At 53.4% G+C, this 22086-nt stretch overlaps 9 protein-coding genes across 9 annotated transcripts; 3 read left to right on the forward strand and 6 right to left on the reverse strand.

The window, feature by feature from the left end:
• The first annotated feature begins 524 nt into the window (after positions 1-524).
• PV07_07918 (uncharacterized protein) lies at positions 525-3413 on the forward strand. The gene has a single exon (XM_016395036.1). The coding sequence runs from the start codon at positions 544-546 to the stop codon at positions 3394-3396; it is 2853 nt and encodes a 950-aa protein (XP_016248455.1). The 5' UTR covers positions 525-543; the 3' UTR covers positions 3397-3413.
• A 1563-nt stretch (positions 3414-4976) lies between these two features.
• PV07_07919 (uncharacterized protein) lies at positions 4977-6878 on the forward strand. The gene is made up of 4 exons (XM_016395037.1): positions 4977-5589; positions 5704-6033; positions 6127-6431; positions 6530-6878. Exons 1-4 carry the CDS (start codon positions 5190-5192, stop codon positions 6650-6652), a joined length of 1158 nt encoding a protein of 385 aa, XP_016248456.1. The 5' UTR covers positions 4977-5189; the 3' UTR covers positions 6653-6878.
• Positions 6879-6992: 114 nt separating this feature from the next.
• On the reverse strand, positions 6993-11323 carry PV07_07920 (uncharacterized protein; the record flags this gene model as incomplete). Its single annotated transcript, XM_016395038.1, has 7 exons — positions 6993-7766; positions 7849-7900; positions 7958-8800; positions 8912-9552; positions 9633-10250; positions 10306-11170; positions 11277-11323. 7 exons carry the CDS (start codon positions 11321-11323, stop codon positions 6993-6995), a joined length of 3840 nt encoding a protein of 1279 aa, XP_016248457.1.
• A 1074-nt stretch (positions 11324-12397) lies between these two features.
• PV07_07921 (uncharacterized protein) lies at positions 12398-14189 on the reverse strand (the record flags this gene model as incomplete). The annotated part of the gene is made up of 4 exons (XM_016395039.1): positions 12398-13015; positions 13100-13558; positions 13621-13752; positions 13814-14189. 4 exons carry the CDS (start codon positions 14187-14189, stop codon positions 12495-12497), a joined length of 1488 nt encoding a protein of 495 aa, XP_016248458.1. The 3' UTR covers positions 12398-12494.
• A 361-nt stretch (positions 14190-14550) lies between these two features.
• On the reverse strand, positions 14551-15025 carry PV07_07922 (uncharacterized protein). Its single transcript, XM_016395040.1, has one exon. The coding sequence runs from the start codon at positions 14926-14928 to the stop codon at positions 14554-14556; it is 375 nt and encodes a 124-aa protein (XP_016248459.1). The 5' UTR covers positions 14929-15025; the 3' UTR covers positions 14551-14553.
• On the reverse strand, positions 15008-17238 carry PV07_07923 (uncharacterized protein). The gene has a single exon (XM_016395041.1). The coding sequence runs from the start codon at positions 16978-16980 to the stop codon at positions 15469-15471; it is 1512 nt and encodes a 503-aa protein (XP_016248460.1). The 5' UTR covers positions 16981-17238; the 3' UTR covers positions 15008-15468.
• A 784-nt stretch (positions 17239-18022) lies between these two features.
• PV07_07924 (uncharacterized protein) lies at positions 18023-18241 on the reverse strand (the record flags this gene model as incomplete). The annotated part of the gene is made up of 1 exon (XM_016395042.1): positions 18023-18241. The coding sequence occupies one exon, from the start codon at positions 18239-18241 to the stop codon at positions 18023-18025; it is 219 nt and encodes a 72-aa protein (XP_016248461.1).
• A 281-nt stretch (positions 18242-18522) lies between these two features.
• PV07_07925 (uncharacterized protein) lies at positions 18523-21937 on the reverse strand. Its single transcript, XM_016395043.1, has one exon. It carries the CDS (start codon positions 21863-21865, stop codon positions 20483-20485), a length of 1383 nt encoding a protein of 460 aa, XP_016248462.1. The 5' UTR covers positions 21866-21937; the 3' UTR covers positions 18523-20482.
• Positions 19149-20283, forward strand: PV07_07926 (uncharacterized protein). The gene is made up of 4 exons (XM_016395044.1): positions 19149-19723; positions 19775-19854; positions 19911-19990; positions 20043-20283. The coding sequence occupies exons 1-4, from the start codon at positions 19167-19169 to the stop codon at positions 20208-20210; spliced, it is 885 nt and encodes a 294-aa protein (XP_016248463.1). The 5' UTR covers positions 19149-19166; the 3' UTR covers positions 20211-20283.
• Positions 21938-22086: the final 149 nt, after the last annotated feature.

Here is a 22086-nt window from a genome sequence, read left to right on the forward strand (position 1 = left end):
CCTATATGACGCTACGGACGGGTCTTCCATTATAGTTTCAGGCGGTGCCCCTTTCGGCACTAACTATATCTACAGAAGATGCCGTCGGAGACATCAGGGGAGGACTTCGCAATGTCGAGAATGACCGCGGAGAGTGACTGTGGAGTACGGCGCTAAGTGGATTTTAGGGCCTGCGCGCGATCCCCCTTTTGACTGAGCCCCCCAGCTTAGTCGCTGCTTATCAACCTATTGACTTACTATCAGGCAGAATTCGAGCTTGAGGGCGATTCAGTCGCAGATGGTCTTGACTCTCATCACAGCTCGTGCGTCTTCGCCATCCCGCTCTTCCTCGGTTGTCTGCACACCGATTCGTGAGGCATTTCTGCTATTGGTCGATGGTGAAGCTTATGAACCAGCCTTGTTTCTATGATGTACCCTGAGATGGAGACAGCTTCCAGACGTAATGAGATACAACCTGCAGTCCCAGCCTCAGCAAAAACATTCTCTTTTTTTTTATTGGGGGAAAACAAAAAAAAAAAAAAGGGGGGGACAGTGTCGTGATCAATGGCTGACCCTCGCCTCTCAGCCTCAGAAATCAGTCTCCTCTCTGATATCGCTATCCAGCTGGACCAGATCACCCTGCGAGAAGACTATGCGCTCAGCAGCGACGCAACCAACATCTCTACAGCGGAGGCGCCACCGCAGCCGTCACCGTCTCACCAAGAGGTTGAAGAAGACGAGCATCATCTCCCGAGTACGGATGAGACACCAGGACCATCTCGTCCTCCTCGTGCTCTTCGAGACAAATGGACCTGGGCACGCGACTTTGTGCACGACCGGCTCCCCACGACCTCAGCAGGCAGACAGCAACTCAAACGCGACATCACTAGGTCCAATCCAGTGGTGGCACGAGTCGACACCGATCCGCGACTGGGGAACGCCGCCTCGACAGGGTTGCGCAGTAAATGGGGACTGCAAGGCTGGCGGTTCGGCGTGTTCCTCTCAACCATGGCCGTCGTGGCATGCCTGGTCGCAGAGCTAGTCATGCTCGCGTGCGCCATGTCCCTCAACAAGCCGCAGGGCAACAAGCACAACATCGGGGTCCTGTACGTGGGCGACTGCGCGAAGGTCGAGCGGATCAACACTTTGCTGGCGATCCCGCTCAACATCATTGCCACGGTTCTGGTCGCGACGAGCAACTACGTGATGCAATGTCTGTCGGCGCCGAGCAGGAAAGACATCGACGGCGCGCATGCGGCCGGCTCGTACCTCAACATTGGCATTCCGTCGGTGCACAACTTGTTCCGGCCGGTATCGTGGAATTCGCTTCTCTGGGTGTCTCTCGTCCTAACCACGGTGCCTATTCACCTACTACTCAACTCAGCCTTCTTCAGCGCGCTACAGGCGAATAATTACGGCATCGTCGTCGCCGACAGCACCTGGGGAATTGGTGACCCGCCCAGTGGCAGAGTTACCTTCTGGAACGGTACGGTCGCAGGATCCCTGGCTCAACAATTCAGCTTGTTTATGTGGTTGGCGGTTGGAGATCTGGAGCACCTGTCCCGCGATGATTGCTTCGCGCGATATGGGGTCGAGCTGCAGAGCGACGCGTCCAATGTGGTGGTGATCACGAAGCAAGACACGGGCAAATACAGCACCCTCCCAGAACTGTCGCCGTCGTTATCCAGCCAGTCAGACACTTTTGAGCCGATTGACCCCTTTACGGCTTTCCAGCTGCCAGAGGGCGTTGGGATGTTTTTCAATCCTTTCAGCGGCAACGCGGAACCCATCTTCAACCAAACCATCCACCACTGGACATCGGGGATCCTTCCCCAAAACAACAGTGGCGGACTATACATCTGGCCCTTAGACGGCGTATACGGCGTCGACTCTCTCAGGAGCGTGTTTTCGTCATTTGACTATAACTACTGGTCCCTGATCAAGGAAATGCAGTACGACTTCGACAATCCTGATATCCTCCGAGCAGGCCAGTGGAATCCCACGAGCTGGATGTGCAGCACGGCCGATCTGCTCGCGGGCAAGGCGTGTACTTCTGGCAAGAACTCGCAAGCCCCAAGTCCGTGGCTGGTGACTCCGAAAAATTTCGAAGTCGACCACTGTCTGAGTCAGAGCACCGAGGAGAAATGTAGCCTGCAGTACAACTTCACAATTCTCCTCATTGTGATCGGCTGCGATATTGTCAAGATCATAGCCATGTCGGCCGTTCTGTTCATGGTGTCGGAGCGACGGCTGGCCACCTTGGGAGACGCCATTGCATCGTTCTTGGAGAGACCCGATCCCTACACGCGCGGCTATTGCTTGCTTGAACAAAACCAAGCACGTCGGTTGTCCAAGAAAAGCCTGTGGTCACGGCAATGGCAATGGCACTCCTTGTGGTCGTGGTGGTCAAGGAGGAGGAACAGGAACAACACCAAATCTTCCTTCAGCCATCGCTATCAACATGTCAATGCCGCAAGCATCAGCGCAGGGACCAGGGCTTGGGCAGAAAAGCTCGACTTAGATCCAGCCAGCGCTGTCTGGACTGAAAGGACGAGGCGCTGGGGGTCAATCCCGTCACACAATCGCTGGGCGGCCTTTGCCTTGCTGTACGTGGGATTACTCGCCGCGTCGCTTGTGGTGCTGTGGCTTGGCGTGCGCGACCTGCATCGAACCGGCATCAACAACCCATTCGGTCGGGGGTTTGGTTCTCTTGACCCGAACGCGCTCTTTGCATATCCGACGTCATTCACGACCACCGGTTCCAATGCCACGTTTACGGTGGTGCAGACCAACAAGTCACGCACGCTCTTCGCCGACGTCATCACTGTCAACACGCCACAGCTGCTGTTTTCGACGCTGTACTTCATGTACAATGGCTTGCTCACCTCCATGGTCATGGCGGCCGAGTGGGGCCGGTTCGCATCTACTCCCAAGGCCTTGCGTGTGAGCGAGCCGCGCGAGGGCCAGCGGTCAACGTATTGGCTTCAGCTCCCCTGGAAGTACAGTCTGCCATTGCTGACAATGTCAATTGTCCTGCACTGGATCGTCTCGCGGAGTTTGTTCATGGTGAGAATCAACGTTTTTGGTTGGGATGGCAAGGAGCAGCCCGAGAGAGACATCTCGGCGTGTGGATACAGCCCCTTGGCAATCCTGATTGTGATTCTAGTCCTCGTACTGTCCTTGGTAGTTATGCTATTGGCCGGAATGCAGAAGCTCGCCCCTGGGATCCCGGTATGTGGAACGAACAGTCTGGCCATCGCGGCAGCCTGCCACCACAGCGATGAAGGCGACCCAGACGTCTCGTGCAAACCGCTTCGATGGGGAGTCACCAAATTGGCCGAGAAAGATTTGCCAGGTCACTGTAGCGTGACGGACGAAGATGTTTGTAAACCAGTCAGCGGGTTGAAATACAGGTGATCGCATGAAAAAAAAAAAAGCACAGTAGTGTTACAAGGCACATTGACCTAGCTCAAGTCATCTTTCAAAAAATCGATGGTTTAGATCTGACGCGGTGACCGTATATGCCTCAGCAGAAAGGTACGTCTCCGACACAACGGCGAGTGTAGTCCAGGACGAGTATCGAGTATCTTGGCTTTTATGCAATCGGCTTGGAAGCAGCTGTCACGACAAGGTCCAAGCGACAAATAGAGCAGTGTGGTGGTAGTGTAGTGATCTTGGACAGCTGGAGCTGTCCATGGTACAAGCACAGGCTAGTGATGCGTCCCTTCTCTTCTCAATCACGGCTGCAGTGGAATGGGAGGCTTTAACAGTACGAAAGTGCTTGAAAAGCGTATCTCCCTTTGGATCCCAATTCTGTGCATCATGTGCTGCTTCAAATATTGTAGTCTGTTGACTTTGAATAATTGATTTGATCGGGCCGAGGAGGAATAATGTTGGTGTTGAAGGGGGACAACATCAGTTTCAGGCAAAAGAATTATTGGCGAATTCTGTAACGTGGGAACCACTAGAGAGTCATCTATAGCAAAGTCACTAGCACCAAACAAACTGCTTCGACTTTGTGAGGATCCCATCTGACGGACATAGCAAGGTATCGAGCGAACTCTCTGGGAGGTGCGCCGGGCAGTCGAATACATGAAGGAGGCACATTTTCAGAAGTGATGCTAGGAAATGAACCGCCGAGGGCGATACTTTTGGAGCCTTTTCGAAGGGAAACAGGGTGAGGCTGACAAGCCAAGGGCTTTCAGAGAGTGGCGTGTAAAAGCGGCGCGGTCGGGGTGAGCCGCCCGCGAGCTGCGAGCACCTACAAGTACAAGTAGTTTTTCACAACGCTTCAGCCGCCAAGCGGCTTCAGAGCAGAAGATGTGGCATCCGCAACGGACATTGCTCTTGGCGTGCACGGGCCACAACGACATGGCCATGTCGCTATGTCTTGGCAGACAGCTCCTGACGTGCACGGGCCACAACGACATCGCCATGTCGTTATGTCTTGGCACGCCAAGACAGCTCCTGACATAGACCAGGATCGTCCTGCAGCAACCATAGAAGGTTGGTTCTCGTTCATGATCCTCAGGCCTTGAACCTGCCTTTCGTATCTATCGTGATGACAACTGATGGCGATTTTCTAGTTGCACTGGCGTTAGGGGTCCTTTGAACCTGGACCCGCTTATCTCTCACGGTTTGTAGGCGTGAGGTGATTGGTGCTTGGTCCATCTCGTGCAATGCCGACGGCAAGACGTATTCGCCATCGAGATGGCCACTATATGGCGGAGGTGCCCTGTACCTCTGGCGCTTCAACCCTCCTTCTTTCAAGTTAGCCACATCGCTTCCCATTGGCAGCCTACGGATTGCGGCAAGGCTTGGGGTTGGGGGGCTTGCCAACCGTTGCCTCGCGCATCCCCGACACGGTTTGGGACGCGAGATTGCTTGGAAGGGTAAGTCGGAGAGAAACGAGAGATATTCACAACAGAGTCGCATGTCTCCGATGCGGCAGACAGCATTTGGGGCCCGCCATGAACGCTTTCGGGGCTCGAAAGGATCATGCCAGATGCCGTCTGCGCATTTGTCAACTCGTCGGGCCGTGCATGGTTTCGAGCACGGAGAGGAGAGTGACGACCATGAGAGACTTCGGCTTTAAATAAGGAGATGGAATTTGGGATAGTGATCGCAGTCCATTCCTAGACTACGAGGGTCCGCCTTGTCGACACAACCGTCCGGAACAGCAAGTGATTCCTGCAAATACAAACAGCAAGATGCAGGCTCAAACCACCGCCGCCGCCGCCGCCGAGACTGGCTCTTCGGTGCTCCGCCTCCAACAACAAGGCATCACACGAAAGCTCAAACCCGTCAGCAACGGTGAGAAGGGCTTCACCGAAATCCCCACGCTGGACGTCTCGGCAATGTACAGCGACCGATTGGCCGACCGCGTCAAATTGGCCAACGCGGTGCGCGATGCCGCCACGCGAGTCGGATTCATGCAGATCAACAACCACGGCATCAGCCAGCAGATCATTGACGACGCCTTTGCAGAGGCCGAGAAGTTCTTCCAGCTTCCCGCCGAAGAGAAGGAGAAGCTCCACCAGAACAAGAACAAGGACTTTCAAGGATACGAGCCACTCTATTACACCAACGTGGGTGGTTTGAAGCGCGGTGGTAGGGCAGAAAATATCCCTTCAGCTTGCTGGGGGAAGAGCACCCGTCCAGCTTCCCCCCCCCCCCCCCCCAGTGATATCTGAGAGAATGAATGACCCCTGACGAATCTCGCAGACTGCAAGGAATCCTTCTCCTACGGCTACGACCCGGCCTACGACGCCAACGGCGATGGCAAAATGCCCTCGATCCTCCAGAGACACAACCAGTGGCCCGACGAATCGGTGGCGCCGAAGTACAAGTCGACGATGATCCGATACCAGCAAGCGCTCCTGGCGCTGGCTCGCCAATTCATCCGGATCTTCGCCCTGGCGCTCTATCTCCCGGAGGACTACTTCGACAACAAGCTGGGGCACCCGATCGCGGGAGTCCGCGTCCTGCACTACCCACCGATGGAAGGAAGCGATGACGAGGAGATTGGGCTCGGCGCCCACACCGACATTGAATGTATGCACACACACCCCCCACCACTCCCTCACAGTTTTCTCCCGCTTCCCCGAGGGGCATTCTCTTTGCTAATCGTCGAGCGTAACCTCTCAGGCTTCACGATCATCAACCAGACCTATACCGACTACCCGGCCCTCGAAGTCCTCAACGCGGACGGGGAGTGGATCAAGCTCTTCGCCGAACCGGGCTGTTTCGTGGTCAACCTGGGCGACATGATGATGCGCATGACCAACGACGCGTTCCTGTCGACGGTGCATCGAGTGATCAACCGCGGCGACTCGGAACGGTACTCGATCCCCTTCTTCTTCGGGATTAACGCCGATGAGCTGATCGGCACCCTCCCAAGCTGCATCACCGAGGACAACCCGCAGAAGTATGATCCTGTCACCATCTTTGACGTAAGTCTCTACCATCCGCTGCTGCAGCAGCAGCAGCAGCAGCACTCGTCTTTCACTGAAGGAACCCCCTTGAATACTAACCAAAGGGACTACCATAGCACTCTCGAAAACGTTTGTTCGCCGCCAGACCAAACCACCCTCTTTCCAAAACGCTGGTGAATACGCTCCCCAAGAAGTACATTGTGCAAAACGGCGTCCCAGTGTATCCTGAAGAGCAGTGACGGAGGGGGTTCAGAAATCCAACATGAGGGATCTTCAGCGCCGCTGGATATCCTCCCAGTGTATCGACGGCAGGCAGACGACGAGAGCGGGGGTGACCTGATAAACGGTTGCAAGCATACAATTGAAAATGTTGGCCTTAGCCCGGTCCGGACCACGCAGAATAGCATAAGGCATATAGCAGCTGGCTAGCATTTTGGGTTCTCCTAAATACATGAATGATTCTGGCGGCGTTCCCAGCCCTTTGGTGCTGTTACTGAGACGTTGGTCATCTGATCATTACATCGTGAGATCTCGTAGCCCGGCACCTCCGACCAATTTTTGCTTTGTTTTATACACAGATTAGAAGCTCCCAGCTTTGTGTGACAAGTGGAAAGCTTCAAGCGCCCTCGACACTCCACTCGACAATGTGTCTCGATCGCCCTCGAGAGTTCCGAGGAAAGACATGCAGCGCCGGACTCGATCCTCGAGTGTCGAGGAGGTCGAGTCTTGATGTGCAGCGACAGCACGGGGAGAAGCGATGAGCATCAAAGCGGCCGAGAAGAGCGCGTACTGCAGCGGCCACGTCGAGACCGTGTAGAAACAAAATCGTGCATCCCGTTGCGGAGGAGATTGAGACGAGGGCGACGGCGCGGTGAGATCGGTCTGTGAGAGAGCGCGCCGGGTTTCATGGACCTGGATCTGGTGCATCTTCATGCAGCATTGGATGAATTGCTCGGCCGAATCGGCGACGTTAAATACTCCTCCTCCATCGGCGCACGACGTCAAGGGCGTGGCCGCTTGCTCCAAGAGGAGGTTGGAGCTGTGGTAAAGAGACTCGCTAAATGCCCCCAGCGTTTCAAGGGTTTCGCGGCCGACAGTGTGGCTGTTGTCTGGTGCGGGAGAGGACTGCTCCTCTTCGCAAGAGGCCAGTTCAGTCGCCCAAGAGGCCCTCAAAGTTTCCAACTTGCTCCGGCTGTTGATGTGCCACGCGCAGTTGTTTTGGGCGGCATGGCTAGCTTGACAAGTTGCCCCGCTGAGGATCTGGGCGTGGATCAGGGATCTCACTTCGGAGTACTCGTAGAGATAGAAGGATGTCTTCTCAATTACGCTTGTGGGTTGAAAGCATGAAATATTCTGTTTCGCCTGATTAGCTTTTTCCCTACCGTCACGAAGCTACGGTCATGCGTGAACAACTCTTCTGCTGCGGCACACTTACGAAATCGTATTTCGGCAACTGAGTCGGCCGTCCGAGTGCGATGGCGACGTCACTAACGGCTTGAGTCAGTCGTTCGTTCGTTCGTTGACCACGAAACGCAGCTGCATACCATTCCAGACAGTATACGGCACGATACAGAGCGAAGATCTCTTGGGTCTCTTCATCATCGCGATCGGCGTTAGTACTGGCCATGTCGAGGCACAAGCGGCACACAAAGCCAAGAAGGCGCCAAATATCTCCTGCTGTTGGGTTCAGCAACACATAGATACACAGGAGGAGCCTGATCCGAATATTGTGTGTGTTGCTCAGTCCCTTGGAGGCTTGCCACTCAGTGATCGAGTTTGTGAAGTACGTGACAGACAACCCCGCCAAACGGCGGTCTTCTTTGCTCGAGAGATAGAGAGAGATGGCAAAGATGAGATAGAGGGTTGGGATCTGCCAGCGGCTTGATCCATGATGTTCGCTTGCTTGAGAGAGATATGTATAAATTTCACTCAGGCGGCGTTGGGTGACCGCCGGATAAAAAATATTAATTGATGCGTTGAATATTCGTATCAACGACAACACCAAAGAATGGGATGGCAACTCGGCATTTAAAGGTCCAAGGGCATCATAGATTTGTGATGTCGGGACGTTTCTCCGTTGAATGGTTGGCTGATAGCTTGGGAAGCAGCCCTGGACTAATTTGCTCTCTTTGAGAAGTCGCACAAATGGATTTGTAGGGCCGAAATATGCCGTGGTGCACGAGAGCAGCTCATTATTGGAGATGGCGATCGTTAAGCCGATGCTTTCAGCTGCGTTAAACTCGCTGTGAGTTCTCTGCAGCGTCAAGGCCGGGAAAAAAGCGCCAGATTCGGGAACCTTGTTGGTACACGGAGACTGAGTTGACGCGGCACGCATGTCTTGTTCTGCGAGCAGGCTTTGAAGCCTCAGTTGAAGCGAATAAACATACCTGAACACCGCGGTGATTAGTGAAGATGAATGGTAAGAGGGTCTAAGAATGACATCTCAGGCTCTGAAGAATTGCAGCCGAATGTCCATTATCGTCGAGGTGAGCACTTACTCTCGAGGGATATCTTCGGAGAGGACATAATCGTAGTACAAGCAACGAGCGTCGGCCTTTTTGCAGTTATAACAAGTCGGAAGCTGGCGATCGCATCTGACACGGCGGCGCCGACAGATTTTACAGGCTGGTAGTAGCTTTATTGCGTTGTTCAGCCTTTCAGTCATGACGGCGCTCGGGATCGAACTCGGGTCCCATTGAGCAAAGGCTTTGGCTTCTTCGCCACCTGGGAGATTCGAGTTAGCTTGTAGTTGGGCTTCCTCGATTGGTGAAGCGGCTGTCGTCGGGAAAAGGTCGATGTTGTATTCATTGAACCCCATGTCAGCAATCTCTTGCCAGAAATCTCCCGCCATCATTGAATAGTCGCTGTCTTCCTGAAAAGTTTTGTCCCACTCGTCCAGAGAACCACTCGGGAACGAACCATGATCGCCATAGATAGCTGATTGGCGGCGCTCGTGTTGATACAGGTGTTCCACTGGTTTTCGAAGAATGATATTATCCAATTGATTGAGGAGCTGTAAGTCGTGCAAGGAGAAGTTACTGTCATCTGCAAACATATAGCTCTTCAACGTGACTTTTTTGAGATCGTCATAAAACTCTCCAACGTCCAACGCACCAAGCCATCGTTCGGATACCGTGGTCTATTGACGAGGTGTGTCAGAAATCTCCATTTTCTTATTGGCGTGTAGTACATGTGTGGTGGTTAGGCTGGAAAACTCACAAAGACTCCTGAGATTTGATTGAGGAGCTCAATTATGCGGTTATTCCCATACAAAGCTCGAAAGGTCTCGGGTGATATTTTCAATAGGTATAGAATCGTAGTCCCTGCCTCAAATAAGTTATGAACCATGTGGAACACAAAGACTAAATGGGCCGTTCGTGAGCCCGTCCAGCAGGCATTGGCGACTTCGACTGCGGCGGCAAAACATGCCGTCATCTGCGTATCAGATGGAGTGAGGTTGTATGAGCATGGTCGATAGAGCATCAGTCGACTCTGGCACACGGCGTGAGAACACCAGTCCGGCGCAGTCTCCATCATGAGAGATATGGAATCGTGGAGAGAACCAATCTTTTTTTCCATTTCTGACGTCCACTGAGCGTAAGTCTTGTTGGCAAGGCTTCGAGTAAAGAACTGGACCGCACAGATCTCCGATTGAATCTGTCGGAATCGAATGAAATTTATAAAATGATACTTCAATCGCCGCCCTCCCGGCTTAATCCCCGAAGGATGTATGAATGCATCCTCAGAATCGGACGGAAATGCCACGTTAATGTGCTCGTCCTTAATAGTGAATGGGCGATGAGAAGTAACAGCAAGAGATCTTTCTATGGCATAAATCTTTCAGTGGTTAATATGGTAGGCAGCAGTTACAGATATTGAATCAATGACTTACACTCCAAAAGATTCTCCTCCGAAGGTCGAGAGCGAGGTCGTCGAGGCCCAGAGCAGGATCAGGCTCTTGATGTAAGCCCAAACCGATGGCAATCTTCATGCCTTCTCCGACCAAATGCCAGAGATTCGCTGTGTGAGGCAGAAGTGCTCCCGACTGCTGCAGGAGGATTATACACTGCAACGAGCGAACATTCGCGTGTCGGAGGAAGCCGCTATGATTTAACGCATCCCGAAGAAGGGCTTCGGCGATCGCGCAGATCTTTCGAACATTCTGAGATTTGGAAGTCAAGGTGCTGAATGCCATGATGAGCGATATGATGAAATATGCATCTTGGGGGGGTTGGGATTCTGTCTGACCGTACACAGCGTCAAACTGCGCTCGGAGATCATCCTCAAGAAAGTAAGGGTATTGCGGCAGGATTCTCTCGATGTAGATGTCAACCAGGACACTTGCCACATCCCGGGGTACTTCGTGCAGACCCCCGATGGTGGCTGTCAAATCTCCTGTTCTGCGACCCTGGTGAGTTGCCCGAAGTACCACGGGTAGCTCAGCGCCAGTGGTCAGACTTTTTCCGTACGCCGTTTTGTCGAGTCCTTCTGGAAGACATGTGGACATTGGCTCAATAGCAGTCCGGGCTATGGTGACGATTGATGTATATGTGTCTGTGGGGCCAGTATCACAGACGCTGGTTCTAGGCACCTCATGGAAGCGAGTCGCGACAGGATCCGTGCTTGCTGAGGCACCCCGAGGTGGAGGATGGAAGAGACACCTCTCTTTGTCATCCGACGAATGTTCGTTGTAGACATCAGTCAAGCTCAGCTGGATCTCTAAAGCGGCAACGGCGTTCTCGAGATATTGGACAACACTGTGTATTGTGTCAGCAGCTCGTGTACGTCGAGGTCCAAGCCGAAGAAGGCACGAATGGCTCACCTCCTGGGTATCTCACCATCTGTGTCGCGGTCTATACTCACGCAGGCGACTCCGGCCTGCTTACACTGTGAGCAAGTGGGAAGAACATTGTCGCACTAGAGAAGGGTTACTAGGTCGAGTTCATGATCTGGTATCACGCATGAGGAGTCTTATGATATACCTTCTTCTTTCTCCTGTAGCATCGTGCACACGCGAAGGCGGCTTTGCTGCGAGCGCGTGGCATCTTGACTGTGTAGGCTGAAGGCACGCATCAACCTCGAGTATCAGAGGTGCCCGGTGGGCGGTGGGCGGTGGGCGGTCCAGACATTTCGTCAATTAGTGCTCATTGTCGATGCGAAAGACTACTGTAGGAGCAGCGGGAAAGTTGGGAGATAAGCCTAGTTCTGGCCAAGAGGGAGCCGTGTGCCTGGGTGCCTGGTGGGGAGGAGGGTGGGAGGGTGTTGCCAACCCCGACCTCCAGAGCCTCGCAGCGCCAAGAATTCCGACCTGGGTGCCAAGAAGTCTCAGCAGCGCAGCAGATATCACAACGAAGATAGTAAGGCATAACATAACCACATCAGAGAGCCGGGGGAAATGGAAAGATACACGTTCTTACATGACAACCCACCTACAGTATGTCAATTGTCGCTTTCCACCTGGCCACGCCTGCTTCACCAGCCTTTGTGGCGGTCGGCAATATGCGACAGGTGCGTGCATTTCCGACACTCCCTTAGGTAAGCTCGGATCTTTCGAGTTCGCCTTCTGCCCATTGGACGGGCCAGTTCGCGATTACTTCAACCTGCGGTGGAAAGTTGATATTCTCGTAGAGATCCGCCTGGCCCCGATCTACTATCCCTTGACAAATGTTGTGGTCAGCTCTATGCGGCGCCTTAATTGGGCTGGGTCAGTGTGGCCTGGACAAATGGTTGGAAAACTCCAGCCTCAAGCGCTGAGAGCTACGCCCGCCGACTCTCGACTGTGTCAACGCTAACAGAGCCTTCCATTCGGAATCTAGTCTCCTATGGCCCCAATGCTAAGCTATCTGACAGAAAAGGACCCAAATATTTCATACTCAGTCAGGCGTGCTGGACGTGTTGGTGCTCTAACATCCTGTTACCCCTTCACTGAGGTGGATGCCACTGATTGACGAGCTTCCCTCTGGGACTACTCTCCACCAGGGCTCCTGGACGACATCCTTGGGAAGAAGGAACAATACATCTCTTTCCTATTCTCCCTTGAACGCCGCTTATTGCCTCTTTTTCCAGAAGCACGTGAAAAAACTATACTTTTTGACCCTTCAAACCGCCGAGCTTGAGCCATAGCAGGCCATAAACCACAAAGCCTCCTGTCATCAAAGCACCGCTGAATCCTTGCATACTCTTGTATCCATCGTTGGTAATCAGCTGCCCACCAATGGGCGACCCAATCAGCACCGCAACCGCCACCACGCTGAACAGACACCCCGTCCGCACGCCGATCTGGCTGATATGGCTGATCTGCGCCACGCAGCTGGGCAAGATACTGGCCGCTGCCCCGGAGCTGAACCCAAAAATGAGACAGAAGACGACGGTGGCGGCTGTGCCGGACGCAGGGACCCAGAGGCAGAGGGTGATGAGGGACGAGAGGAGGGTCACGGAGAGGAAGACAGTGAAGCGGCCAATCCGGTCGGCGAAGAACGGAGGAATTGTACGTCCGAAGGTGCTGGCGGCGTTGAGGATCGCAACGAGGTATTTGGCGAGGGAGTTCGGGACGCCGTGGGCACGGGCAGCGAGGATGATGAAGGTGAAGGGAAGGAAAAGGCCTGATCGCACGGTTTTCGGTCAGTTGGTGAGCAGTTTGCAGGATGAAGCAATCCCAAAGAAGACTAGATGGGGAGGATACATACCCAAGAAGGTGAGGAAACTCCCCAGTGCCAACAAGGCGAAATTCCCCTCCATAAACGGTTTCACGAAATCCATCGGCCTCACCGGCCTGGCCATAGGTGGAATGCGGCTGACGAGAGTCAGATTCCCCAGGATCATCAGCCCTAGAATCAAGAAGGCGCAGATCCGCATGGTCCAGCCAAACCCGACCTCGGGGATCAATTTCTCAACCATGACCGGGAAGATGACACCGCCGATACTCGATCCGGTAGCCGCAACGCCCAATGCGAGGGATCGACGCCGGAAGAACCATGTTACGACGCAGGACATGGATGGGTAAAAGATCATCGAAGCGCCCAACGCGGAGCACACGCCCTGGGAAAGCAAGAACTGGTAATATTTGTGGGAGATGGAGGCCATCATCAGGCCGAAAACGTGCAGAAATGTGCCGATGATAAGGAGAATGCGAGGGCCATAGTTGTCTGCCGCAAGGGAAAACTGTTAGATTCATACAGACGGCAAGATGGAAGAAAAAAAGACGTACCATATACCCTCCCGACCCAGAGACCACCAACGAACATCATAAATGCCTCGAGGGACGGAATCCAAGCGATCTCCTGCGACGAGTATTCCTTGAGCTGGTGTGCTTCATAGTATTCCTGAAAGACACCGATGCCTGGTCGAGGATGGCGTTAGAAAACCGCCACATCACTCTCCTTGGGGACCATCAAACTCACAATTGATCCAGCCGAAACTGACAAAGATGCCACATGCAGCCCCAAAGACCACCGTCCACGCCTTGAGTCCTCCTTCCGGAAACTGCGATGGGTCCATTGGATTAACGGCTTGAGCCACTGGGACATCGCCACCAACGGTTTCCTCAATCTTGGGCTCGCTCTGCACGCTTAAATCGTGATTGGAGGTAGAACTGGCCATGATTTCGGCGGTCTTCTCAAGGTCTCTGTCCATTGTCGATCCCATCATGCTCGGGCTGCTGGATCTTGCTGCAGCGCTGTGGTCGTTTGGAAGTGTCGTCTCCGGTCTGAACGACTGACTGGATGGCTCCGAAGGTCTCAGCGAGGGGCTGCTGGTATCACGGGGAGAATCCGCCATCCACCCGGGGGAGCCTTGTGACTTTGAAGAAAAGGGCAGAGAGGAGGGCGTGCATTGAATGTGTGGAGGGCAAGGGACAACTCACGGACATTCATGTGCTTTTTGTCTCTGGAAACCTGCTGAAACAGACGGGTCAAATAAAGCAACGTTGAGGAGTTAAGCTTCGGGTTACAACAGAGAGATTGATAATGATGTACAAGACCCGATCAACCAACTCCAAAGTGGTCTAGGTACCGCTCTCGCTCGCGAACCCCAAGGTTAGCAGTGCTCGGGCTGAGTTAAAAGGCTCGAGCCACTGCTGCGTACATTAGTCCTCGCCCTCTCGGACGCTGTTGACCCAAGGGCTGGGCGTGTTTTGCACCATCTAGAGGTGCGAAAGAGCCCGAAATAATATCATTGGAAGGTCGACGGACGAACTCGACCGATGCGTAGCGTCATGTACGAAGGCGCGAACAGCTAGCGACTGTGGGAGGGGACAACGTCTCGGAGATATGGGAACAGCGAGCGTCCGAAAGGGATCGACGAGGCTGAAAAGGGAATGGCGACGAGTCGGGCATCTGGCCAATGATAGCAAAGACTGGCCATCTCTGAGGCATGTTACTCGTCCGAGTGTTGGGTACCCAAGTGGTTGGTGCTTGTACGGAGTACCTCGTACCTTGGTCCGCAATATAGCTGGTCTGAAGTATACCGGGATGATGCTTTGGCTTGACATCGATAGAGTGGATCGTGGGTAGGGCATACAATTGCTTGGTCAGCCTTGTCAGGCCCCTCATCTCGTATTCATGTGTGAAATACGTGCTTCAAGGGACCTTTGCCGAGTAGGTCTCTGTTCGCCTACCCTCTTCGAGACAGGCCGGCTGGGTCGCAAGATCTCATACGGCTAAAGAGACAAGCACACTTCGTACGAGGTGGAATTTTGTTATATTCGTCTGGCATTTCTTATCCTGAAAACAGCTGCCTCAGTGTGCCAATCTCCAATTCGAGGTACATTGTGTAGAGAGCTCAGGCAGCAGTTTCCCTAGCTTCACAGATTGCAGATCATACGGACCGTGATATCGACAGGTCAATCAGATCGTCACTACTTCGCTCTGTTGCTGAGCACAAGTTCGTGATACAGCTGTGCCTGTTTCAATTCTTCAAGACGTCTCCGTGCGACCTTCACCACCTTTTTAGCACGAGCCAAGACGCGAGCATTCGACTTTCGTGGCGCCATGCCAGAGGTTGGCGTGAATCTGGGCGTGGATCTCGGGATTGATCCAGGGGGAAGTGACCATGGCATCTAACCATCGTTCTCCTCGTCGATCAAAAACTCCACGAAGGGATCCAACTCGATGCACTTAAACAGCTGGCCCCATCTCACACGGAATTCTCTTCTCTTGTACAAACTGCTGGTGTTCAGTCTGAAACTGACCAGCTCGACTCTCCATTGCTTTTCCAAAGCGCGTTCGACCATGCGCAAAAACCCGCCCGAGTACTCGGCCTCGGCAGCGTCGCCAGTGGCGAGGACAATAGTGCTGGGTTTCTGGCTGTCAATAATCGACTCAAGGATCTTGAGGTGTAGAATTTCGTCCACAGCCTGTTCGACCCATTTCTCCGAACCCGAGTGCTTAGAAAGACCTGTGTTCGTTTCAGAACCACTTGTCTCACCGCCAGATCGGGATTGATATTTCTTCTGACGCGGCGTCAGCTCCTTCGCTTTGTGCACGCGTTCGAGAATGTTGGTTTCATAGCCGATCGACTTAGCCTGTTGAATTGCCGCATATTTGTCGGATCCAACCAAGACACGCTTGGCACATGGGCGACCGCGTTCGAGAATTAGAGAGAAGTTGTGGAATGAAAGAGGGACACGCTTCAGGCGGGTCTCACGGGGCATACCACGTGCCAATTTCAAGCAATCGTGGAAGCCAATGGATATGTTCGAAATGTCAACGAAGACGTGGATGCCGATGCTGGATGTATTGAGCGGGCTAAAGGCAGGTTCGAGGAGCCCGGGATTCGTCAGATACGTTTGTTCTTCAGGATGCCGGCGCATCAACTCGGTAATCAGAGCTTGTTTTCTGGTTCTGGCCGTCAATCCATCGCGGGGAGTAATGACTATGTTCTTTGACGGCGTAGAGACCGGCGTGGCAGGCCACACAAAGGGATTTGAGACAACAAAATCGCGTTGGGGAGTTCTGATTTCAGCTTTTGGGGGTGATGGAGAGGTCGGCGGCGAACTGTTATCGCGGAAACCAGGCCGATTACGACCCAGAATGCTGTCAATAACAGCTCTGCGGTCGGGGGAGCGGCGTAGCGACTCGAGTTCTTCTCCAGATTCCAAGTCTGTGGTGTCCGAAATGGGCTTCTCCTGGGCGACAGGCTTTTCAGCTCTTTCCTTGGCTCTGGCTCTTCTTGCGGCACGCTTCTGGTTGCGAATGTACGCGGCAGTGGCCTTGTTATTTGGGGCTTCCACATTGTCTTCAAGATCGGCGCCATCCAGCTCGTCCCGCCAGCGCACAGCCTTGCTGAGCTGGTTGAGGTCGACCTCTGCCACTGGTTCATCGTTGATCTCATATTTGAACAGCTCTGCAGCTTGCTGTTCGTCAGCAGCATGAGGCCGCCCTAGGTAGTCCCACAGAGAGGAGAAATCCCCAAGCGAACCCTCGCATGTGTCGTCGGCCCCTCCATCTTTGCTGGCGTAGATGACTACCTCATGGCTCAGTGCAGAATCACTGTTCTTGAGCTTGAGACTGTTAAGAAGTCTGATGGCATCATTCAGGTCCCATGACGGGGAATGCTGGGTGTCCGGCATGTGCGCTTTCGAGAGAGGCGGACTCTCCAGTACTCGAGAGGGAAAGGTGGAGGTTAGAGGAAGGTAGGTCTAGTTGGGAAGGTCAAGCGGGATGCACGGCGATTCATATCTCTCGTGTCTGTGTGCAGGTGGTGTCGGTGATTGGTAGAAGAGCAGGATGGTTGGGTCGTCAATCGAGACAGAGAAATGGTGGTTGTATGAGAGCGGTGGTGTTGTGGCTGTGTGGTGTTGGTGATTCATTCCCACTTGATCGGCTGGTCATTACTCGCCTTTCCGACGCCGCCAGCCAGATCTGCGCTAGTCACTTTGGGGCTAGTTCACTTCACTGCCAGCTCTCTCGCTTCACTTGTGCGTGCCGCTTTTACTTCCTTCTCACTGTTGACTCTGCGGTGCAAATGACATCGAGACGCCCAAAGAATGAAGTACTTGGAATCATGACCAGATGAAACCACTAATCTCTTTCCACAGATGGATACGACTCCTTCTTTGGAGAGGATAGAGTTGGTACTTCTGTGTCAAAGCGGGTTGCATCCGCTGTCTTGCAGCACTGTGCTGTCCCCCCAAATCCCCAGCTTCGGGCTGTACCAGCGATGATGGATGGACGCCATAATGTGTCGCCGTCTGCCCTGTTCATCTATCGGCGCTGCTTGTGATCCGCGCCCAACATGAGATCGTCTCTCAAGGGCTCCGCTTTGTTCCAAGGAGTCACTTTCCACTGAACTGTCAGCGGCGCTGTGGGAAGTGTGGACTGAGCGCTTTCTTCTGACCCGAAGTGATGATTGTTGGGTGAACATTGGATGAGATGAAAGATGATTTCTAGATTTTCGGGCTCATAAATATCTATTCGGCTATCTTTCCTCTCTATCTCTCCCCCATAATTGTTCTAATAGAGCTGGCGTTCGACAACGACAAATTGTAGACACGATGGCACCTCTGGTAGTCGACGCAATCCGGGCTTCCAGCATCCCACAAGCAGTAGTTGATGTCCTGACTCATGTTGTCACAATGTTTTGACAAGGCACTCTATGTTCATGTCACAGCTTCAGACGACGGCCCCTCTTCGACTGGAGTCCTTCACTTCATCTCCCGCCTCAGAAGCCTCCCTCGCGAACTGTTTCTTCTGATCTTGACCATGCTTTCCTACCGCAATCTCGTCTAGCTTACCTTGACCTGTATGGCTGTGGCGGACATCATTCTCAATGACCCGAAATTCACCATTGTTTCCATCTCCGAGAACGCCAAGTACGCAGCTCTCGGACATTATGACACCATGACATGGTCACCAATGCTTTCCCCGGCCGCTTCGACCACAGATCCCTCCCCTGGGGCAGTCACTACCCCCGTCCTTTTCACATGTGGCGACTGAGGGAGTGGCGCCGGAAATTGGGAGAGGCAGTGCAGAAGTTGAGGGAAGAACGAAAGGTCGTTGAACAAGAGGAGGATAAACATCGGCAAGAGCACGGAAGCAACGGCCGAAAGTCCTGAAAGAAACAGAAAGACGAGCTTATGCGGACTTAGCGTCCACAGCAGACTAAGACGCTGCGTCCAAGCTGGTTCGCTGCCTACAACAGATACTTTGGAGAAGCTGGATAGAACCAAACACATGCCAATCTGTCCACATGGTCTTGTTGGAGTACTTAGGTGCCTCGGATGCTTCCCCATCCGGAGGAAAATCAAGATAGATCTGCCCCCCTTCTGTGCCCCTCTAAAAGGACCCAATTGGAGGCTTTGCGGTGCTTCACCGTGGAGTGCGCTTGGATTCTGAGTACGTCACGGCCTGCCAGAAACGCGGTTCCGGTGGCTCGTATCGAAAAATCCATGGTTTCCCCTCTCGTTCTCTCGCAAATTCCAACTGCGGTCTTCCCGTTGGTGCGAAATCCGAGGCTTTGGGGGCGACCATGTCGTCGAGCTAGCGAGCTCGAGATGCTTGCTACAGTCTCGGAAAATGCCCCTGCTTCGATGACTCCGCTTCCACTCCTCCTTGAAAGACGCCAGAAATGGTTACTCTTGCCTCATCTTCGTCCGCACACTCCGCAGGTGGAGTGAGTTCAACAATCTGGGATGCGGGGCGAGCTCGATAGCTGTAGGAGCCCCTCAAATCCTGTATTTGAGCTCCCAGCCATCTGTCTCTTCCAGGACTGCACTCTTCTTCCCAATCCGTGGGTCATCATCGCTTCTCTTCAACAATGTCTGCTATCCAAGGCCAAATCGATCGGGGTGCCGTGCCCAACCACGTTTCCAATGTCTGCCCTAAAGGAACAAAGTTTCATATCATGGAGGTAGGCTGGCTCGAGTGTGACGAAGCCTTCGTGGTTCGTGGCGGCAACACCAGCCTAAAGAGCACCGAAAACAAGTCCTTTGTCAACAAACGGAGGGAGCTTCCCGTGTTTTGTATCCTTATCGAACACCCGCATGAGGGTCTCATCTTGTGGGAGACGGGTTGTGGCAAGGACTACCCTGAGATCTGGGGCCCTGTGGTGTCTGACGTGTTTTCTCGGGTGCGCTATGAGCCTCAGCATGAGCTGAAGGCCGCGGTTGAGGCCACGGGAAATAAGCTCGAGGATATCAAGAAAATCATCATCGGTCATCTACACCTCGACCATGCGGGAGGGTTAGACGAATTCCTTGACAGAAAGGACGTTGAGATTTGGGTCCACGACCGAGAACTCAGGGCAGCTTTCTGGTCTGTTGCGACGGGCGCCGATGTGGGCGTCTACCTGGAACATTACCTCAAATTGAGCTTGTATGTGGCCGTCGCTTCCGGCGCAGAAGTGCGTATTCTGACGGTTTGCAGGAATTGGAAGACTTTCGATGAGCGAACGTTCGATTTCTGCCAAGGCATCACCCTGCATCATTTACCAGGCCACACTGACGGTGAGAGCTGCGCTGCCTGGTTGAAGAAAAAAAAAGGAGTTGCTGACTGGCCACAGGACTGATTGGAATGCAAATCAACATGCCGGACAGTGGGACGTTCTTCTTCATCAGTGACCACTGCCACGTCATTGAAAATGTGAGTGTCTTTCACACCTCAGCTTGCTCAGTACTGAACTATTTCCCACCAGTGGCGCGATGGTATCCCTCAAGGGTGGCTTGCTAGAGATCATCCATCATGGTTCCAGAGCACTCAGCGGTTGAAGCACTTGGAGAGGACGACCAAGGGCCAGGTCGTTCCAGGCCATGACAAAGAAACATACGAGAATTTGATCGCCAACGGAAGGACATATACCTGAGTCGACTAGTGGACCGGCTCTGGCAGAGCTTGTTGACTTGGGACGGAGCGCACTTTAGGCGCCCAGAAATGAGAACTGTTGTGATGCTCTCCACCATCTGGTTCTTAATCCACGCTCAGCCAGTTGCTCGTCGTCTTGCATGCCGGTAGAGTCCAGTCCTTTCCAATGTCACTGCTTTCGGAACGTGAAATCTTTGGCGGCGGTTGAATGGAGTACAGCCCACAGTAGCTCCATGGGCCCAGTGTATGACCATGCCCTTGAAGTTTGAAACGTTAAGTGATAGAGGACTCCTGATCCGCCATGCTCCACTGGCTCCCGGTCAAGGCGGAGTCCATCATTTCTGGCGTCTCTTCGGACGGTCCATCTCGGTAATTCTCGCTCGAATCATCGTTGGCGACAGAGAAGCCGACCGATTTGGCGTTTTTATTGCTGCCCTTTTTCCCAACCAGGACGATGTCACCGTTCCACGGCTGGCATTTATATATGATTTCTCCGCAACGCAGACATGTCCAGCCACCACCCTCCTCGGCTTCAATTTTGGTGGCTATACATACAAAGCAGTAGATACAGCCACATGGAATGGTCTCGTAAGGATTCACCACATCGGTAGTGGCTGAGCCAATGACGCCTCCTCCAGCGGCAGCGTTTGCTCCTAGGATCTCGGCTTCGGAAGTCGATGTTGGGTTCTGGTCCTGATAGCAAATGGCGCAAGTCCTTTCGGGTAGAAAAGCCAGTGGCCCGCTTTTGGTCTTCTCACCGTCGTCTTCTGCTTCTGATTGCGACTTCATGGCATCTTTCGTTTTCTTCCACATCCTGGAGAGCCATCTTCGCCATCGACTAATGCCGACCAACGGCAAGAGGAATAGTAAAAATTCAGTAAAGGCATGCCAGACTAATTGACGGTTCAGATACTCGAACGAGACTTCCCGGCTAACTTGATTAGATGGCGACATCAGTCTCAATCTCAGCAAGCGATCTGTAAGAGTCCGGTAGCGTCCATTGACGAGGAACACCAGGAAGGAACAAAAGGCGGCGATGGAATGTGTTGTAGAGACAAAGGAGGTGAATCGCATCAGCCTCTGGACTGTCTCTGAAGGAGCTGTGTAACCTCGCTCTTGGTCGATCAGCCAATCTTCCCACTTGTCCCATCCATACCGCCCAAAGACCGTTAATAGCCCGTAAAGACTCTTTTGCCATCTGGTCGGTTTCGGAAGATCCAATCCAGATTTCCTTGCGTCGACGTATCGGAGGTTCTGTAGAGCCGCGCCATAGGAAGCATCGTTGTCCCATATAGATAGTTTGAACAGTATCGCTCTGAGGGCAAGCAGAATTTCTTGCGACCAGTCATCCTGAAGATGCGCCCCGAGGTATTTCAGGGCATCTGCCACTTGTGTTTTCAATAGCCCCAGCAACTCCTCATCCAGGAGTTCGGCATCCACTTGCCCAACTCGAAAGGCTGGCCGTGTGCCCTCCGACTCTAGCAGAGTTATCCAGAATGAAGACAACTTGGGTCGCAGGGACTGAGTGATTCGCGTCAAGGAGGAGCGGCCACTGGTAATATCGGGCTGCTGAATGAGGGTGCGGGCTTCTTGTTGTCTGGCTGTCTGCCGTGCTAGAATGCGTTCCTGAGCAGCGGCAAAGCTGCTAGATGACATTGCGCGGTCATCTGAGGGCGGAGGGTGAAGGGAAGGAAGCGGGAAGGACGACGAGAAAATTGCGGGAGACTGTCGAGAGCAATAATAATAAGAATTAATGAGCAGCCGAGGCTGGCTTCGGCGAGAGATTGGCCGTTGGGCTCGCTGACTGGTACGGAGTAGTTGTGGTTGGCCGCAGCCTCTTGCTGTTTTAAGGCTCGTGTAGGCTGCTCATTGTGTGA

The sequence above is a fragment of the Cladophialophora immunda genome (assembly GCF_000835495.1).
Source record: "Cladophialophora immunda strain CBS 83496 unplaced genomic scaffold supercont1.4, whole genome shotgun sequence".
In the NCBI taxonomy this organism is placed as follows: domain Eukaryota; kingdom Fungi; phylum Ascomycota; class Eurotiomycetes; order Chaetothyriales; family Herpotrichiellaceae; genus Cladophialophora; species Cladophialophora immunda.

Bases quoted from the DNA above. Each gene is read 5' to 3' on its own strand.
- PV07_07923 (XM_016395041.1), bottom strand. From the start codon at position 16,980: ATGCCGGACACCCAGCATTCCCCGTCATGGGACCTGAATGATGCCATC.
- PV07_07922 (XM_016395040.1), bottom strand. From the start codon at position 14,928: ATGCCCTACCCACGATCCACTCTATCGATGTCAAGCCAAAGCATCATC.
- PV07_07926 (XM_016395044.1), top strand. From the start codon at position 19,167: ATGTCTGCTATCCAAGGCCAAATCGATCGGGGTGCCGTGCCCAACCAC. The intron at 19,855-19,910 runs GTGAGAGCTGCG...GACTGGCCACAG, and splicing joins TTTACCAGGCCACACTGACG to GACTGATTGGAATGCAAATC. The intron at 19,991-20,042 runs GTGAGTGTCTTT...ATTTCCCACCAG, and splicing joins ACTGCCACGTCATTGAAAAT to TGGCGCGATGGTATCCCTCA.
- PV07_07919 (XM_016395037.1), top strand. From the start codon at position 5,190: ATGCAGGCTCAAACCACCGCCGCCGCCGCCGCCGAGACTGGCTCTTCG. The intron at 5,590-5,703 runs GTAGGGCAGAAA...CGAATCTCGCAG, and splicing joins GGGTGGTTTGAAGCGCGGTG to ACTGCAAGGAATCCTTCTCC. The intron at 6,432-6,529 runs GTAAGTCTCTAC...GGACTACCATAG, and splicing joins ATCCTGTCACCATCTTTGAC to CACTCTCGAAAACGTTTGTT.
- PV07_07918 (XM_016395036.1), top strand. From the start codon at position 544: ATGGCTGACCCTCGCCTCTCAGCCTCAGAAATCAGTCTCCTCTCTGAT.
- PV07_07925 (XM_016395043.1), bottom strand. From the start codon at position 21,865: ATGTCATCTAGCAGCTTTGCCGCTGCTCAGGAACGCATTCTAGCACGG.